We start from the raw sequence: 19,097 nt of genomic DNA, 5'->3' as shown, positions 1-19,097 counted from the left end.
GAAAAGATCTCCAAGATCATCCAGTCCAACCATCCACCTACCACAAATATTTCCCCACTAAACCATGACCCTCAATACAACAACTAAATATTTCTTGAAGACCTCCAGGGATGGTGACTCAACCACTCATCTGGGCAGCCCATTCCTGTGCCTGACCACCCTATTTTCCAAATCTTCCACCAAATTTTTCCTAACAAAGAGAGAGTGATAAAGTCTCCCCTGATCTTCCTCTTCTCCAGACTGAACAACCCCAGTTCCCTCAGCCATTCCCCTTGTGTTCACATAAGGGAACACATAAGGCTTGTGTTCCAGACTCTTCACCAGCTTTGTTGCCCTTCTCTACACATGCTCCAAGGCCTCAAGTGTCTTTCTTGTAGTGAGGGGCTCAAAACTGAACACAGCACTTGAGGCTTATGTTCAGCCAAGCATCAACCAACACCCCAGGTCTGTTTCTTCCACACAGTCATCCAGACACTCTGCCCCAAGCCTGTAGCGTTGCCTGGGGTTGATGTGGCCCAAGTGCAGGACGCAGTATTTGGTCCCATTCATCCCATTGGGCTCATCTCAGTGATCCAGCCTGTCCAGTTCCCTCTGAAGGGCCTTCTTACCCTCAGGCAGTTTGATACTTCCTCCCAGTGTGGTGTCATCTACAAACTTACTGAGGATGCACTCAATCCCCAGAAGTGCCAGAATGAACGTGGACACCTACAGCTCGATCAGGCTGTTCAGAGCCCTGTCCAGCCTGACCTTGAGAGTCCCTAGGGACCACCACATCTCTGGGCAACTTTATCCATTGCTTCACCACCCTTATTGTAAAAATCTTCCTTATGTCCAACCTAAAACTTCCCTCCTTTAGTTGGAAACCTTTTCTCCTTGTCCTATTACAACAGACCCTGATAAAGAGTCTGTCCCCTTCTTTCTCACAGCCCCCCTTCATATACTGAAAGGCCGCTCTCAGGTCTCCCTGGAGCTTTCTTTTCTCCGGGCTGAACAGCCTCAGCTATCTCAGTCTAACCTCACAGCAGGCATGTTCCATCCCTTGGATCATTTTTGTGGCCCTCTTCTGGATTCACTCCAACAGGTCCATATCTCTCCTGTACTGAAGTCTCCACACACACAGTACTCCAGGTGAGGCCTCACCAGCACAGAGCAGAGGGGCAGGATCACTCCATTGCCCTACTGGCCACACTGCTTTGGATGCAGCCCACGATATCGCTGGCTTTGTGGGCTGCTAGGGCACATTGCTGCTTCATGTGCAGATTCCCATCCACCAGTATCCTCAGATACTTTTTGGCAAGGCTGTGCTCCATGATTACATCCCCCAGTTTGTATTGATAATGGGGGTTGCTGGGTCCCCGGTGCTAGACCGTAGTACTTCCGTTTATTGAACCTCATGTGGTTCTCCTGGGCCCACTACTCAAGCTGGTCTGACTCTGTCTGTATGGCATCCCAACCTTTGGGCATTAGCCACACCCCACATCTTGGTCTCATCCACAAACTTGCTGAGGGTGTGTTTGGTCCCACTGTCATGTCATTGATGAACATGATATCAAGAGCCACAACACGCAGCTTTGGGAACAGAGAATATTGCTTCAAGAATCGGATGTAGTTATGCGTTTCAAGGTGCTGACAGGAAGGCCATGATTGATTGTAACATTTCAGCTGGCATCATATGAACAGGGACCACATTCTCTGTTGTTCTGATTTAGAACAGTATCACCAACAACGCTGACACAAATGGCCGTCTTGAATTACACATTCTGCTGGCTTTACAGTCAAATGTCAAATTTCAAGATAGACTGCTTTTCTGGAAACACAGTGATAAGTGTTAGAACATATCTTTTTATAGCTAAGTAGTGGAGACAGAGCAATGCAATTATACTGTGGTCAGTAACTGTCCTTTCATTCTGTAGTTGGAAGGAAGCACACCAAACCTTTTTCAGTCTTATAAATTGAATTCATGACTCACTTGTAAAGAAAAAAGAATATGCTTGCCCTTACTTCCAAATGATGTAAAGTAACAAACTCTTTTCACAATTGAAGCATCCCTAGATATAACATTGCCTACTTTTTAGTTGCTGTTGTAAAGTTCTTATGTCTAGATAAGATACCATTTATTAAGCAATCATATACTATGCCTAATAAATTTAATGCTCAAGGATGAGTACCAGCTTTGTTCACATATTTGCCACGTGTGGATGTCTGACAGCAAGCAACTGTGCATTCTGAGCACAAGTCCTATGGGAAATCACTGTTATTACAATCAATCTGTGGTATTTTGCCAGTTCTACAACTGAGGTTTTACATCCAAGTCGAAAAGGACCCACATCATTCCACACTTCTTGAATCTGAAAAGCACTATAGCAGGAATGATGTCACTGTTCCAGAGAGTGAGAGTCAGCTTTTGTCAGAGCATGGTTATAAATGTATAATAATGTTATCAGAATATGGCTATATTTAACAGCTTATGAGCTGAAATCTTCTGAGAACATTTCAGTATTTCCTAGGGAAATGGCCTCATTTAAAACAAATATATTATATTGATATTCATAACAAAATAAATAAATAATTTAAGAAGTGTTGCTTCATATTTTGATGAAGTACCTCTGTTCAAAGCTTAAAAAGCACCAAAACATATATTTATTAGCTTTTGATATTCATGTTGTAGAATACTGACAGTTTGAGAGCTCAATTATATAGATACTTCTCAGTATTTAGTTAAGGCAAGTTGCTATACTGGTTGCTTGCCACTAAACCTTCCCATCTATACTCAAATTAAATATGATCAATACATCTTTTTTAATTTTAACTTATGTCTTGTGGTAGCCAATAGTTCTACTATTCTTACGACTTCTGCTTCTCTTTGACTCTTTATGAAGATTTACTTTTATCTTTTCGTCATTCATAACGTTTTCTTTTGCACTCAAAGGATACGTTTGCTATGGGTAAAGCAGATAGAAAGACAGAAAAGTGGAAACTGACTCTGGGGTTTTGTTAGGAAGATCTAGGAAGGAAGTCTAAAAGGAGATGTATAAAAGCCAATCAGGGTAAAAATGTTCACAAAATAATTGCTTAATCATATTTGTAATACTAATGCTCACATGCTAATTGACTAAAAGTAGCATTTGACTAATTGAAGAACAGAGATTTTATTTGCATTCATTATGCAAATCAAAAGCCCAATCAATCAGAAGAGAGTGAATTACATAATGGGAAAGTGAGACTACAATTATGACTCAGTATTTGTAAAGCGTCTCTGCTCCTTGACTAGTGAGATGTTTCTATTCCAATATAATTTTATGAGCCCTGGCATTATTTTGCTAGTTATCCTTTTACATTCATATATTACGCTGTATACACTGAATACACATTAACTGAAAACACTGTCAAATACTTCTTTTGGTAGCATAAAAGACTATTTTTTCATTCAGTTGATGAACTCAACTCTATAAAGAGGCTAGTTTAAAAGGATGGGATTGTACAGGACATCATATTTATTTCCTTTTCAGAAACATTTCTGACTCAGATATTTTAAAATATTTCATTAGCATAGACCTGGGTAGTACTTCGTATCTGATCTTTTAAACATTGACTTTCCTTGAAAATGTGAATCTTGCAGTGAAAAGAATTTTCCAGGTGAAATATCTGTTCTGCATCATGGTTTACAACCTATTTTTTGCACCCATGCACTTGAATCATCTTGGGATTGAGTTTACAAATAACAATGCTGGGTTTTTTTGTTTTTTTTTAGGTTGTGTTTGATTTTTTCTTATTTTTCAGGCATTGCATTTGTAACATCATCATCTTAGATTTGTACTTAATGTCTACTTGAATATGTTAGTCATATATCCCTAGTGTGTTATAAAAAAGTTAATGATAGGGAAAAGAGAGCCCACATACTGATTTTTCTTCAAGTAAAAAGGTGATCTGTTGAGCTGTGTTCCCTTCAGGAGAAATACCAACATACTGTTCAAACTTGGAACTCAAAGAAATGTACTTCAAAGCATTCACCCTTTCTCATATACCCTGAAGTTTTCATCTGTCAGTGTGGCCTTTCCCCAGTATTTAATTACTTCATCTTTACTGTGTTATTTATGAGCACATATTTCCAGTAGGCATGTATGTAAGTTGCTCCAAAAGTAATGCTTTTTACTTATTTCCATGGAAACTACAAAAGCTATAAACAGCACAATAACACCACCTGATAGAGCAAATTCTCAGCTGAAAAACACTATTTTTCAGCATAGCCACCACTATTAGCTATGCATTTTCACCACCAATGACCAAGATCCTGCATGCCATGCTCCTAAAACTCTGCATAGCTCTCTAAAACATTGTCTTTCACACCACTGTCATCTCTGCTGAAATGTACTATCCACCATCTCACTGTGCTCACTTCCACTTTTTGGTCTCCATAAACATTTAGCAAGCACTGATGAATTTCAGTGAGTGACACTGTGTATATATGGAGGAATTCATTGACACACCTTTGCCTTGTAGTCATTTCCATGTCAGATGCCATTCCATTACACTGCCCCTCTGCTGCCATTTGTCACATGGCCACAAAATGCTGTATCACCAGCATCTGTTTCTGACATTGTGGGTCGATAAAATAAATAGGAAGCATGGCTTTTGGAGCTACCCTCATACATATGCAAGGACTACAAACAATACACATACAGTAATACACATACAGTAATCAACCCAGAGAACACAGCCATTAACCATTCACCTCAACACAGTTGTTATCTCAAATTCCTTTTGATGAGTTTTACAGCATGCAGAATGGTCTCATTTGATGCTCTTGGGAGTGGTCCATTCAGTGTGCTCTCTTTCCTAATGAGGTTATTCATGCTTCTCTCATTGTTCTTCTGATTCTGTCTTTTAATTAGATCTAACCTTAATTTGATTAGCTTTTAGTAGCATAACATATCAGAGCTGGCAGCAGAATAGGGTCCTTGCTGCTTTTCTGCTGAAAGCTCCCCAGGCCTGTTCTTCTGCTCTAAGTCAGCTGCTGATTCCAGGCTGAGGGTTTGGTCTTGATTGCTGAGAGGTCTTGCTTCACTTTGAACACACTTCTGTTTAAATTCGGCACTCCATGAGAGCCATCCGTGTGGTAGCAGGAACAGTTTGAGCCTCCATTGGAAATAGGTACAGATAAAACTGGGTCATTCATCATTTCACCCACAACTGATTGATTTAAGAGATTTTTGAAATCTTACAAAATAAATTGATGAAGGACAAATGAACCATCTGACCATAGGAGATAGACTTACCTCTGCTATCAGATCACAGTCCAGTAGTGCTGAGTCTCCAAAGGAACTCTCTCCTGCTCCCACAGAAGATACTTCCCTCCTGGGGTGGGAGAATCCTTGGATGACCATTGGGAGCCCCTCTGAAACTCTTCAGTGATACCTCAGTATAAGGAATAGAGGAGATTCACACACCAGTGTTAGTGACCTTTTGCTAGAAAAGATTTCCCTAAGAACAGATGCCAGGTTTCTGCCTGCTGTTTTAACTGACTTTCACTTGAGCCAGTGAGGTGGTTGATGTTCTTCCTGAGGCCTCAGCTTGTCAGAGATTTCACTTAACATGTTTAAATCAATAGGAGTGGTTTCTGCTGCTTGTAGGAAACAAGGCCATCTGCATGTTCTGACTGACATAAGCACGTCAGTAGTGTGAAGACCAAAGGTATAACTATTTCTGCCCCTGCACTGTTGAACTGCATACCTGATGATGTCAGATTATTCTGTAAGATTGTTAAAAGCGAACTTGCCATCAGTGATTACAGATTGCTCCACCAGAGCACAAGCTACCTCAGAAACTTCATTATAATTGTCACAATTACAGATGCCTTGAAGATGCCCACCTGGAGCTTTATTTGTAAGTTGTGATTGTTCTGTCACTGGTCTTAGATGTAACATTGAACTGGGTGGAGTGCCTTATGTTATTTTTCACTTACATAGCTGCCAACACAGGGGAGCTGGGGGAAGCATGAAGCAGGAGTCTCCCACCATAAGCACGTGCCTGTGGCAAATACAAAAGAAAGGGGAGCATTTCCTAATGACAGTGGATCTCCACGATACAATGTACATGTGCACAGTCACTACTCAGGTTCTTTCCCCTATCCCAAAGTCTTTGTGGTGAGGAAAATGAATAGTGTGGCACATTCTGTCACTGCTAATGAATTAGAAGAGGGAAAGGGCATGACCAGCTTGTCAGCAAAGACCTCTTCACTTGAGAAGAACGCATGGACATTATGAATGGCACATAGTGAAGAATTCAAGTGAGTGGAAATCTTTCTATGCTTCTACATAGCAAAGAATACATTGGCTGAAGTACATAAAGTGAAAGGTACGGCACATTTCAGCCTGGAAGACAATTTTATGAAAATACTAACCAGATTTTTACAACAGTGATACAAATAGTCTTCTTATATCAAAGTAAAATTTTAGAGTTAAATTCATTATAGTTATTTGAGAAAGATAACCATGCTGGAAACCTCTGTGGTGTGCCAGATTCAATCATGTTCACTGAGGTCTTGGTCGTCTTTAATTACCTAGAGAGTCAGCACATCATAAAATTGAGGTCATCCTGAAAACCTTCTTTGAATTAGCTCTGCTTACCACTCTTTATCGTAACTGTCCGTCTTGAGAGAAGCTTCTATTTTAATCATATCTCAGTTCTGATCTATAGTTCTCATTCCTTCTATATCTCTGGATTGAGTGACAGTGAACAAATAGGAATAAAGCATCTCAGAATGTAAGATGGGTGGAGCACTAATAAAGAAGTAACCACACTGTAATAATCATACCTGCTATGTTCTTGAGATTAAAAATGTTGTTTTAAACATTTAAACATAAAAATGTTGCTTTTATAGGTTTTAAAAGTATTATTAAAACTTGGCAGTGTTTTATTCCCTTTTAAAGGAAATATGTAAGTGCACGTTTTCCAGAACCTGGAATATTTCTTTCATATTGCTTACATAAAATAAGTTCTGTTAACCAAAACCTTAGGAACTGGAAACATCTGTTATTCAAATCTGGCTTTGTAATTCTAACTGTGCACAAAAATCCTCCCTACGCTGTAAGCAGTGTTGGTGCCTGCTGTGCTTATGCTTCACAATTCCCTTGAATCTCATAATTGAACTTTACTGGAATCATCTGTCACTGTTCCTTTCAGATTTAGATTATAAATTTGTAACGTAGACTACTTCAAGAAATAAAAACATGAGGAAAATTTCATTTAGATTAAAGGAATGCAAAATATGCTGAGAAACCGAACAGATACCAGCTGACATCTTAAAGAACAGCAAATAATCGCAACATTTAAGAATGCCATCCAAAAGGAATGCAGCATCTCAGGGATCTGCCCTTTATCCTTGATCTTTGTTAGCATAAAGCAACATAAGCTAAAAATCAATATAGGTATTTATTTGAAAAGTGACCACACTTCCTCTATGTATGGAATAGATTCTTTTTTAAAACAACAACAACAAAAAAAAAACCTGCATCTGGTCAACACTTTGGATGATCCTAAATGTGTTCCTCATTTCTGTGATTCAGTTTGTAGTTCAATCCATGCTTCTGGTTACCATTCAATTTATATATTCAAGCTGCATTCGCACAACAGAGTCCAAACATAAAGGACCTGTTTGCCCAGTATAAAGAGATGCGTCACAGGTGCTCATCCAGATTTAAAATTCTCCCCTCTCTGCAAGCAGAAAGACTCATTCACAGTTCACTCACTGAAGTGGGATGGGTTCTTATCACAGGATACCCCAGGTTGGAAGGGACCCACAAGGACCACAGAGTCCAAGCTTTTTCCACTTGTAACCCCTATATTCCTGGAACTCATTGAAATTATTAATCATTTTTACATAGCCTTGTAACTAGGACTAGTAAATGCTGCCAATTACTGACTCCTGTTTGCTATTAGCAACAAGGTAATGAGCCTTTCTGACATAATAATTAGCTTGGATGCCCTGACTATGCTAGAACTTTGTCTTTTGGGGAAATTTATGACACCATCATATTTACCTAAAAGAAGTACCTTTTCTTTCTAACTTGGTGAAAAAAACATAGAGGGTTATGGGGGTTTGTTTTTGTTTTTGTTTTTTCTTTAACAGACTATTTTTAAGCTTAGTAACCATACTTTCATACCTTGTTGACTTTAGATAAATACCTGACAGTTTTATTTTCAACATAGAATTGAACTTGAACAAATTTTAAGTGATAATCCTGTAGCAATTTTACATGTGCCACTCAAAAGTCCTGTGTTACTATTAGCAGCTTATCTTGAGTAATATTATCCAAAAACTGCTCATGTTTCACACATTTGGACTCTTAATATATGTGTGTGTGTTTGTATGTGTAAGTAATAATAGTGTTACCATCCTAAGGAAGAAGGCTACTGGACAGAACAGAACATACTGTATCCTCATGTAATTTTTTCAGGGTAGCCCTGCTCTAACTGAAGTATGTGAGACGTTTCAGTGCATTACAATGTGTATTTGTGTTTATGTTCTGCAGGTTAGAGATGTTACAAACTGCCAGCAAAGCCTGGTTTTGAGATTTTCCCAAGTAGATGCAGATAAAATGGTAGGACCTCCCAAAACGATGTTTTCATTAATGTACTTAACCAGTTAGCAGAAGAGACTTGAGAAAAAAAGCAACTCTTAAAAACAAATTTAGAACAATATTTTCCATGATTTTGAAGTTAAAAAAAAAAAGTTTCATAATTACTAGAAGAATTTGATTTATGTACAGCTCATTCATTCCAGCCAATTTTTTCCCTAACACATTTCCTATGTATGTAATGCGCAACTCTAAACAGGCACCTTCAGTTGTACCCTATTCCTTTTCTGCTCATATTATCAGTCATTTTTTCTGTATTTTCCCAAGGCACTGCTGATTCTCTTTTATATGACTTGCACACTAATCTTCTTATGAAGAAGAATTAGCTTTGGTGTTCTAGAGTTGGAAATGTTTTCCTACTACTAAGCTGCATTTTGTGCATTCTTAATTTTTCCTGTGAATTAGTGTGGAATGAAACAACCAGGTGTACTTGGAAGAAGCTGGAAGAAAAAAAAACAACACAATTTTTTTTTTTTCATTTTAAATAATTGTTTAAATAATATTTTCATACTGATTTTTCACATTACATTTTACTGCGGTGTAAATGACAGACTAACTTAGGATATAGTATGAGGGACCTGTAGATACTGACATTAGTCTTATTGAAACAAATGTGTGTGCTAATGCAGACAACTCTCAGCAGCAATAACTCTTGGAAAATGGGTTCTTTGAACTAAGTTACAGAAATTGGAATGATAAAATATAACCATTGACCAAGTGATGGACTTGACTGGAGAAAATGGATGCTGTTTTTCAGTTAAATTTTGTTCATTACAGTTCATTTAGTTTAAATCAGTGACACTAAGACTTTGAGCATCAAAGTGAATGGAAGAATATGGAATACAGCACCATTCAGGTAGGAAGCAATTGTTCCACCTTTAAATGAAGAAATTCAATATATATGATGTGAGGAGTATTTGGGGAAAAAAAAAAGTTAGTCCACATTTCAAAGATTTACAGTAGTTATGTCAAATCAGAATTTTGTGCCAAGGCCTGACAGAATAACAACTGTGGTTCCATTACTGTGTGGAAAATGATCAGGGAAGATTTAATGAGTCAGTACTATTTTGTATTTTTTGACATTCAGTAAGAGCTAACAGTTTTTTGTTGAATGTCCTTACTATATATGCAATTTTTGGAAGATGCTGTGAAAGTCATCTTTCCTGTTTGCGCAGAGATGAAATTTTAGGAGGGATTCCAACAAAAATAATTCTACAAAACAAAACAAGACAGAAGTGAGGCATACACTGAGACTGAGAGCTCAGTCCTGCTGTCTTGTCCTTCTTTGCCTTTGGATCTGCTGGCAAACAACCAAAAGCCACGGGGCAGGACACCAAGATCCATAGCTGTGGGCAGTCATACTCTTCCTACATTCTGATTGCCTTCTTCACTTGCCTGATCTCAAAACATCACATTGCTAGGAGATAAGTGAAAATGGACTGGAACTGGCATCAGGCATCAGTGTGCACGTGCTGCTTGCTATTTGCCTTTCCAGCTCCAGTTTAGAAAATACTTTCCACCAGCTCATGTCAGTAGAAATCCTACTTACTCATAAAGAGAGAAAGGTTTAAAATTCCATTAAAAAAATATTAACAGTTTCTTTTTCCTGTGTAATTAATGTATGCTCTGGCTACAGTCTGGCTGCAGTGCTGGTGAATTAGACTGCCTTCAGACTAATCAAAGAGCAAAGCTGAACGCAGACACGTGCAGAGAACCACTGCCAACTAAGCCCACAGAATCCTCTGTAGGATCCTTTTTTGACCCTAGAGACATTAGTTTCTTAATAATTTAAAGATCTCCCTCTTTTTTTCCCATTGTTTCACACTTCATACTGAAATCTACATGAGGATTTCAACTCAAATTAGGAAGATAGTTCTGAGGGAAATCTTCCAGCTGCCCACAATCTTTACATCTTGGTCCTCATCATGGAACTGGTTGGAGCACATGAACAGGATGGTTTTTAGAAATCAGCCTGAAAGCCATTCTTCTGGGATTTCAGACTACAGAGCCAGGCTACAGCAAATCCAGAGCACACCTCAGAACAAATGCAGTGTGGGTCAGGTCCTTGGCATCAAATATTGTATGGTCCCAATCAATTCCTCCTGCACGTCTCTATGCATCTTCTCACATTTTCAAACAAGGTGAGTTTCTGTTTTGCCAAGAAAGTTGAGGGATGCGCATTTGCCTCTTGCTCAGCCTCCTCTACTCTCTTCTTCCTTTTATTTCCTAGGAGAAAGATCCTGACATTTTATTGTCAGCCATTAGCTGTACACAGTTGTGCATCTGCTTCCTGACCCAAAGCAACTGCCAACAGTTTTAAGGTCACTAATAATAAGTCCATTTTGCCTTATTAATGGCCATTTCAAACACTACCAGTGCTCTATTCACATATTTACGTATTGAAGCATCTCTTTCCAAGATGGTGTGGGTTCCTACACTATTGCACTCCCCAGACACTGAAGCTCACAGCAGAAGCCTGAACCTGTGCACCACTGACCTCAAGGCTGTGACCAACTAATCATTTTACGTGACTTTAACTTCAGGTCTAAAGGCTGATGAAGTCTTGTGTCCTTCATTGCAAAGGGATATTCAGAATCAGCTCAGTCACTCACTCAGAGTGACATCTCACTTTCTCTTGAAGATGTCCAGGGATGGTGACTCCACTACCTCCCTGGGCAGCCTGTGTCACTGCCTCATCACTCTGAGAAGAAATCGTTCCTAATATCACAGAATCACAGAATCATAGAATCACAGGGTTGGAAGGGACCTTAAGGATCATGAATCTCCAACATCCCTGCCACATGCAGGGCCACCAACCTCCCCATTTAATGCTAGACCAAGCTGCCCAGGGCCCCAAGCAACCTGGCCTTGAACACCTCCAGGGACAGGGCATCCACAACCTCTCTGGGCAGCCTGTTCCAGCACCTCACCACTCTCTCTGTAAAGAACTTCCCCCTGACGTCCAACCTAAATCTCCCCTCCCTCAACTTAAAACCATTTCCCCTTGTCCTGCAGCTATCAATCCTTTCAAAGAGTTGATTCCCCTCCTCTTTATAAGCTCCCTTTAGGTTTTGAACATGCTCCAGGGCCTCAATATCTTTCTTGTACTGAGGGGCCCAAAACTGAACACAGTACTCAAGGTGTGGCTTCACCAGTGCTGAGTACAGAGGGACAGTCACCTCCTGCTCCTGCTGGCTGCACTGTTGCTGATAAAAGCCAGGATGTAATTTTAACAAGAGGTGCTTGTTTCCCTTTTATTAGGTCTAGATTTAAGTTGAGCCTTTGACCTCTGTATGACAAAGTGTATCATGATTGTTACTGTTGCCTTTGCTAAAATCTAACACAGAAGACGTCCAAAGGGCTTTAAAATTGCTGTTCGAGTTGCACTGTAGCTTCCTTTGCCAAGAAGCTCCAATGACTTTCTTAATTAGACAGTTAGAAATAGGACCCATATAAACAGCAGACATTTGGGATTGTGATTAACATGCCACATGTAATCCTGCTATGTAATTTAAATGATGTGTAAGTCATAAATCTGTAAGTGCTTCTGTAGTCTGGAGGCTTCTTGCCAGCATTATGTTTGATAGCAGGCAAATCTATTTCTCTAACGTTTGATTGCTTTTCCTGATCTGATAAGCTCTTCAAAAATCTATCCCAATCCACCTCCTTCTACTATGCAACAGAGCTTAAATGGAAAAATGCATGTCCACATACAGATTATTTATGTAGATGAAATTCTTTACAAAAAACATAAGAAATTTCAATGTTTATAGCTTTTTCCTAAAACAAGCTAAGGAAATAGTTGCATTATGCAGGAACTAAGAAAACATTTGTTATACACAACTACCTTGACACTAATTTATGAAAATATATTAAATTTTAAATACTGAAAATACAGAGTCAATTGTACAGTGCAGAAAAATGTGCACCAAGTTCCCTTTTCACAAACGTATAAATACAAGGATCTAGAGCAAGAAGTCATAGAATATTTGCTAAATCACAAAGACAAATCTTAATAGACATAACTAGTTGTGTAACAGAAGTCTGATGCAGAACAGACTTGTGCTCATGCTCTTATACACAAATCACAACAGAGGTATTGTGACATTCCAGCCCCTCTTATTCTGTATTTGTGCAAGGAATGAACAAAACAGACAGGATAATAGAGGTGTAAAGGAAACTGGGACCACCACAGTATTCCCATAACACTCAACAGAGTCACTAGCTTATTGCTGAGCTTGGGCTTTTTTTTTCCTCGTGATGATTTTCAATATTCTATCCCTACTACCTGTTGTGGAAATGACACCAGAAAACTGAAGAAACTGGGCCTTAACTGTTTGGGAAGCAGCTGTCGCTGACCCTGCACAACCGCCCTGCCAAGGTGAGGGCTGAGCTTACACGGTGCCTTCCTGCCATCTGCTGGCACCGAGGGGTACAACTTCTACAGTGTGTAATTCTTGTTTCAAGCTAAGCTGTTGATTTTTAAGTTTCAGGTGTCATCTAGTTAAGTACCATGTACAGAAGGAGTGAAATCAGTCTGACTGGCAGCAGTGTCAAAACTCTCACTGATTAAAGGCTGCACTAATTGTACTGCTCACAAATTATTCACAAATGAAAACAAATTCAATGTAAAAATGAGTTTTTATAAATTAATGATACAATCTGAACCTAGATCTGAAATAGTACCTTACATCTGTGTTATGAATTCAGCTATGCTTTTCGTTTGAAACACTTCAGTGTTTTTAAATCATCTACTTTTTCAAGTCTGCCTGAAGAAGAAAGCAGCTGCATCTTTATTGTGACTTTATTGTGAATGAGATCCATGAGGTGCTTGCTCAAAGCTTAGTTACTTCTCAAGCTAAAGGGGTGTATGAGAATGCACTACTTTGGATTTCTTCTGCTTTCAGGCTGGAGTCACCAACTCGGTCTCTGAGCATGGATGCTCCAAGAGGCATTAACATCAAAGCGCAAGCAGGGAATATTGAAGCTCTTTCCCAGATGGACATCAAACTGCACAGCAGTGATGGTGTGGTGAGTACAAGCCCTTCTGTTTCTATAGCTGTGGTTAGCAATAATGGATAACTTCAAATCTTTTCTCTAGTTCTGCTAATTAAGTTCCCAAGGTATTAGGAGATAGCATATTAAAATTAATTTTTGCCAAAGAGAAGATATTTATTTATGGTTGAGATTAAATAATAGTATCAATTGGCATAATATTGTATGAAATTAGAGAAATTCCTTTTAATAAGATCCTGCTTGCACTCAGCTGCTCCATAATGCCTGGATGCAGCAATCCAAGAGGTTCTTGGCCAGAACAGAGCCCCAGCCCCACTGAACAAGGTACAAGGCTCTGCAGAAGGTATTCAGGTATATTCCTCAAAGTTGTTTATAATAAGGGTGGTGAGGCACTGGCACAGGCTGCCCAGAGAGGTGGTAAGATGCCACATCCCTGGAGACACTCAAGGTCAGGCTGGACGGGGCTCTGAGCACCTGATGGAGCTGTAGTTGTCCCTGTTCATAGCAGGGTGTTGGACTAGATGGCCTTTAAGTGTCCCTTCCAACTCAAATGATTCTATGATTCCATGGAACTGGCTCAGCAAATCAGTTTCTTTTTATGGCACGCTTTAGTGCATCTTTAACAAATTCATTTGTCCTGCTTGCTCCCATGCAGCTTTTGCTCGATGCAGAAACGGTGAGACTGCCTAAGCTGCCCGAGGGTACAAGAGGAGGACCCGGTGTGTCCCAGGGACTGTATGAAATCTGCGTTTGCCCAGATGGAAAACTTTACTTGTCGGTGGCTGGTTTGGGTTCCACATGCCAGGAGTACAGCCGGGTCTGCCAGTGAAGCACCACAACAGGCAGCACACGCCCTCGCAATTCCCAGTTTTATATTAACGCTAAAGAGCATCGACTGAAAGGAATTTTCAGCATTTTGAAAACAAAGTACTGCTATTTAGGAAACAAACCTGTGTCTACAACTCTGGATTTCAGGGTGATGGGGGAAGAAGAGCACAATTGGCATTTCAACCTCAGAAGTTGACTTGACTCTGATGATACATTCTGACAGTCACACTTTCAAAACAGCCTGACAGACAGCATAAGAAATAATAAAAGGAGTGTTTTCTTACTGAACTATTATTCAGTCAGATGATTATGTAATTGCTAATATTTTTGAGCTCTGTGGGTTTTTTCTCTCACTACATGTAAACACTTACTGCATTAGTGGGTTACATTAAATTGAGTGAACTACTTGAACTATTTGATAAGACAAAGCATTATTTGGGGGAATTCAGGCAGTGCCAGCAAAAGGTCTATGCAATTTTGTTCTTGCAATAACACAAAATATGAAAGATGTGCTATTTGTATAAGTCTTGTGTAAAGGGTGTTAATTTGTTGATAGCTTTCTATTTTAATTTGGCAACATATATGCTGATTTGCTTATCACTAAGATTCACTAACCAATGCAAAAGTTCCAGGAGTTATTTACACCTTCCTGTGTCTACAAAGTTTTTCACTGAAGTATGTCAATATATTTTATAATAGCAATAGTTGTACTGACTGTACCATCACACTCATTTTAAAATGCCTTTTTAATTTTAGGACATGCTAATTCAACAAGGCAAATTGCTCTGCCAGCTCGACAGAAATAATCCTTAATGTGGCTCCAGGTTGTCTGCTGCAGGGAATCGTTTGGGCGGTGAGGGAAAAAAATCCTTTTGCAGCCCACGGGATTCAGTTATGAGGACTATTCCATTTCCATCTGCAGCTGTTGACCGATATCTCTGATGCTGTCAGAGTGGGACTCCACTACAAATGGGAAGAGTAAAACTACTCTTTATTTTTTTTACATTAGGACTTTAGATATCAAGTAAATGCTCACCAGAGCCAAGAAACCATTTATTGACCTTGGAGAGAAACGAGACTGCAGACTCATTCCCCTGTACAGTGTTGCACTGAACACTAATAAATTGTTTGCACACCTCCAGATAGCAGAATTTGTATTTAATAATCTCACGGTATTTCAGTGGCATTGATGCTGTTTTGTATACACTTAATATTCTCCCAAGAAGGAGCTGCTATCACATAGTGCCTTGGAGTCTATTTACAGAAATATTTTAAACCATAATAATTATTAAACCACATAATACCCATCCTTCACAGAAAAGAAGCTTCATCTTTAAAGCTGGAGAATCAGAACAAAAGAGTGACCAAAACTGTGCCATTTTTTTTTACACCTGGTGCTTCGGCTCTTCTGGAGAGTTGGAGAAATCAATGCTGATCTAGGATCCTAGACACCTAGAAAAGACTGAGTTGAAAAAAAGCCCCCAGTTAACAGTATCCACTCATATTGTAGTAAAACTTTGGGTAGTCCCTGCCTGAAGGGCTGCCTTTATAATTTGTCCAATGATGGCAATGTACAATGCTAAAATAACCTTTTATTAGTAGTGTGGAATCCTCAGCAATTCATGCAAACTAGGAGAGCTTCAAAGGGTAAAAATAGGAGACACGAGAGCTGAAATTTTGGGTACCGTCAGGTCAAGAAGGCAATTGAATCAAGGTCTCCCATATTCTGTGGAGAGTGCTCTGACTGCTAGCATCATGTCTAAGGGCAAAGCAGGAAGCCACACACAGCTTCCATGCCTGAAATTCCTTTTGCCCAGGCTCAGGAATCTGTCTCCAGGCTCCAGGGCTCTTCTCTCTAAAGAGGGGAATATTTCTCTACTACCGAATAATGCAACTAAGTCCTCAACTGAAACAGGCTTTAACAGAAACATGTCTTTGGCATTTCTTTAAAGTCAGTTTAAGTGGTTACAGCTCCACATACAAGTTCTTTCAGACCAAATTAAGAGTAGCCTTTGTTTATCCATTGAATGGAAAATCTGTATAACTAAAGGACAGCAATCCACTGCTAGAAAAAAAATTGGAGGACTGTAATATCTGTAAATAGTCCAACAATGAAACAGAGACTAAAGTCCTCTGAGAGTTCAGTCACCATCTAGTTTCAGACATCCGAGTTTTCCTCATACCTATGATTCTTAAAGGAAGGACCATATATCCATTTCTATGTGGTACCAAACTACTGATCTACCAGTCTTAATCTCTAAATTTTAGCCAGAGACTGAAATTGGTCACAATCTACATATTCTGCTGCCCATGAAAATATAGCAATTTGAGTTACTCATTTTAAGCTTCTGCTTTGTGGGCACGTTTTCCAACATGAATTGCCACTTAATGCAGACAAAGGGAATGAATCCAGCCTTTCCATGTTTCACAAGAGTAACCTAATGCCTAAAATGCTGGGTGTTTAGAAGCAATTTCTGTTGCAACTTTGTCCACTAAAGTTGTTCTTAGTTAACATTTACAGAGCTGTGGTGTACACCCACGAAAACTGGCATGCAATTCCCTAGCTAAATAACACTCATGAGCATTATGACACCTCATAAACATTGAAAAACATACTGCCTTTCTGTGGAGGGCATACTTTTTGACTTGCCTAAGCACAGAGGTGAATTCTGAGTACTGCCAAGATCTGCTGTGTCCTGAGCTGGGCCATTATCCAAATCATGTTTGTCTCTCTCCATTATTTTAGACTTCATTCTTCTTTTTGTTGCGCTACAAAATGGACATTGGCAACATAACTGCATTTTTTAAATTGTAAGCACAAAAACTACTGTTTTTTTTAAAGCGTGGATAACAATTTTTTTGTCACTGAAGAACATTTTGTTTTTTTTTCTTTTAATTCCAGTTAGTGAAGAAATTAAGCTTACGCTAACATTATCTCAGTGTAATCAGTTGACACTATCATCTGAATTGTTCAGTCAGTGTCGTTCATACATCACTAAATCATCATTTGTCACATCTCCATATGGACAACTTACCATTAGTTTTAAATACTTCAAGATTACTGTTTGTACCTGAATCAAACTGTAGTAAATAACAGAAAATTACAGTACAGGAAATCAAGATTAGGCACTTCTCTGATTTATTTTCAAAAGTGTTAAACAAATGGAAAAAAAAAATACCACTCAGCATCGTGAACTGTATTGTTACATATTTACCCCCCTCTTCCCCCCCCCCTCCAGAGAAAAAAAAAGAATTAATTACGGTGGTTCTTGTAGCTGGTTGAGATTACTGCATGTTGGAAAATTAAAAAGGTCAAATGATAGTAAATACTTACCGATAATTGTCCAGACCTAGCCCTCTTTGTTTCCATTTCAGTTCTTTATTATTTACATTTGTCTAACTTTTTATAAAGCTTTATGCAAAAGGAAATGGCAACATTAAACTGAAAACTGAGTTCTTAAATAAACTTTATACATTTTGAAAAATCTGCTTCTCCTTTTGTGTTTAGATAAATCTCACCTTAAATGGATGCTATCATTTTTTAAACACAGTTATCTTCTCAAGACTCCAAGAATATGAAATGTACACTATTTGAAAATTGGAATAGTGATTCCCAGCATTTAGACTATGCTTTATAGTGAGGCTTCACTGAGCCTAACCTAGAGTTTCTTTGTCTTCATCTGCAAGTGGTTAAAGTAAGCAAAATACTATGCTAGTTCTACTGAATTAAATCACCTTGAAAGCAAAGCAAAGAAAGACAAACAGGTTTGGTAAAAAATAACAACTCTGTCACAAAAATGTCTTCCTGAAATGAAAACATCCACTTTGGCTGTCAAGTTTATTTTAAACTATTACTTCTGACAGTGTTCCAAAGTACCAATCCAGTCATCCTTAAAGTGTTCAGTAATATGAAATCTTGAAGTTGGTGCTGCCCTTTTTTACTTTAAGTGTAACAATTACAATTTATTTCATTAAAATACCACTTAAAGCAACTCAAGTACCAACTGAATGCAAACAATATATTAATATTTCTTAAATATATCCTACTTTTTAAAGCAACACTGCAATTTTATTTTGATAACAATTTGAGTACTAATATTCAAAAATCTGTTTTCTTTATTAAAAAGTATTTTTCTTGTCACTGTTGCAAGTGAACAATTCTTTTTCAAACAGGTGCTAACGCTGTTGAGAAGAAACTTCTGAAACTTTCACACAAAGATATATAGCAACGTATCTGTCAAGAATCTACCACCAAAGTTCTTTGGATTTAAGCTGCTGATTGACAGTTCAATTGGTTTCCTGTTACAGGAAGTTACCCTTCCTATACCTCAAAACTGTAATCCTGTAGTACAGGACTACTATAGCTGCTTTTAAAAGCCCACAAGGTGCACGTGGATGTATACTTGGCTGAAAATAGCTTTTGGCTCGTGTGAATTTGTGTAACCTGCAGAATTACTCGTAGAATATATTTTTTGTGAAACATACACAGGCTGTTCCAAAAGTCATAGAATCAGAAAATTGTTTTGAGTTGGAAGGGACTGTTGAAGATCATCTATTACAACTCTCCTGCAATGAACAAAGACACCTACAGCTATATCAGGTTGCTCAGAGCCCTGT

The 19,097-nt window shown here is 38.8% G+C and overlaps 1 protein-coding gene across 1 annotated transcript in view; it reads left to right on the top strand.

The window, feature by feature from the left end:
• The window catches only part of SGCG (sarcoglycan gamma), a 60,270-nt gene extending 42,305 nt beyond the window's left edge, over nt 1–17,965 (top strand). The window contains 2 exon segments of the mRNA XM_010728893.3: nt 13,544–13,667; nt 14,308–17,965. Coding sequence (XP_010727195.1) covers nt 13,544–13,667; nt 14,308–14,481 — 298 coding nt within the window. The 3' untranslated portion in view covers nt 14,482–17,965.
• Nucleotides 17,966–19,097: the final 1,132 nt, after the last annotated feature.

Source organism: Meleagris gallopavo, chromosome 1, assembly GCF_000146605.3.
Source record: "Meleagris gallopavo isolate NT-WF06-2002-E0010 breed Aviagen turkey brand Nicholas breeding stock chromosome 1, Turkey_5.1, whole genome shotgun sequence".
Classification (NCBI taxonomy): Eukaryota; Metazoa; Chordata; class Aves; order Galliformes; family Phasianidae; genus Meleagris; species Meleagris gallopavo.
Note: the sequence above shows the minus strand (reverse complement) of the source record. Positions and strands in the feature narration are given on the sequence as shown.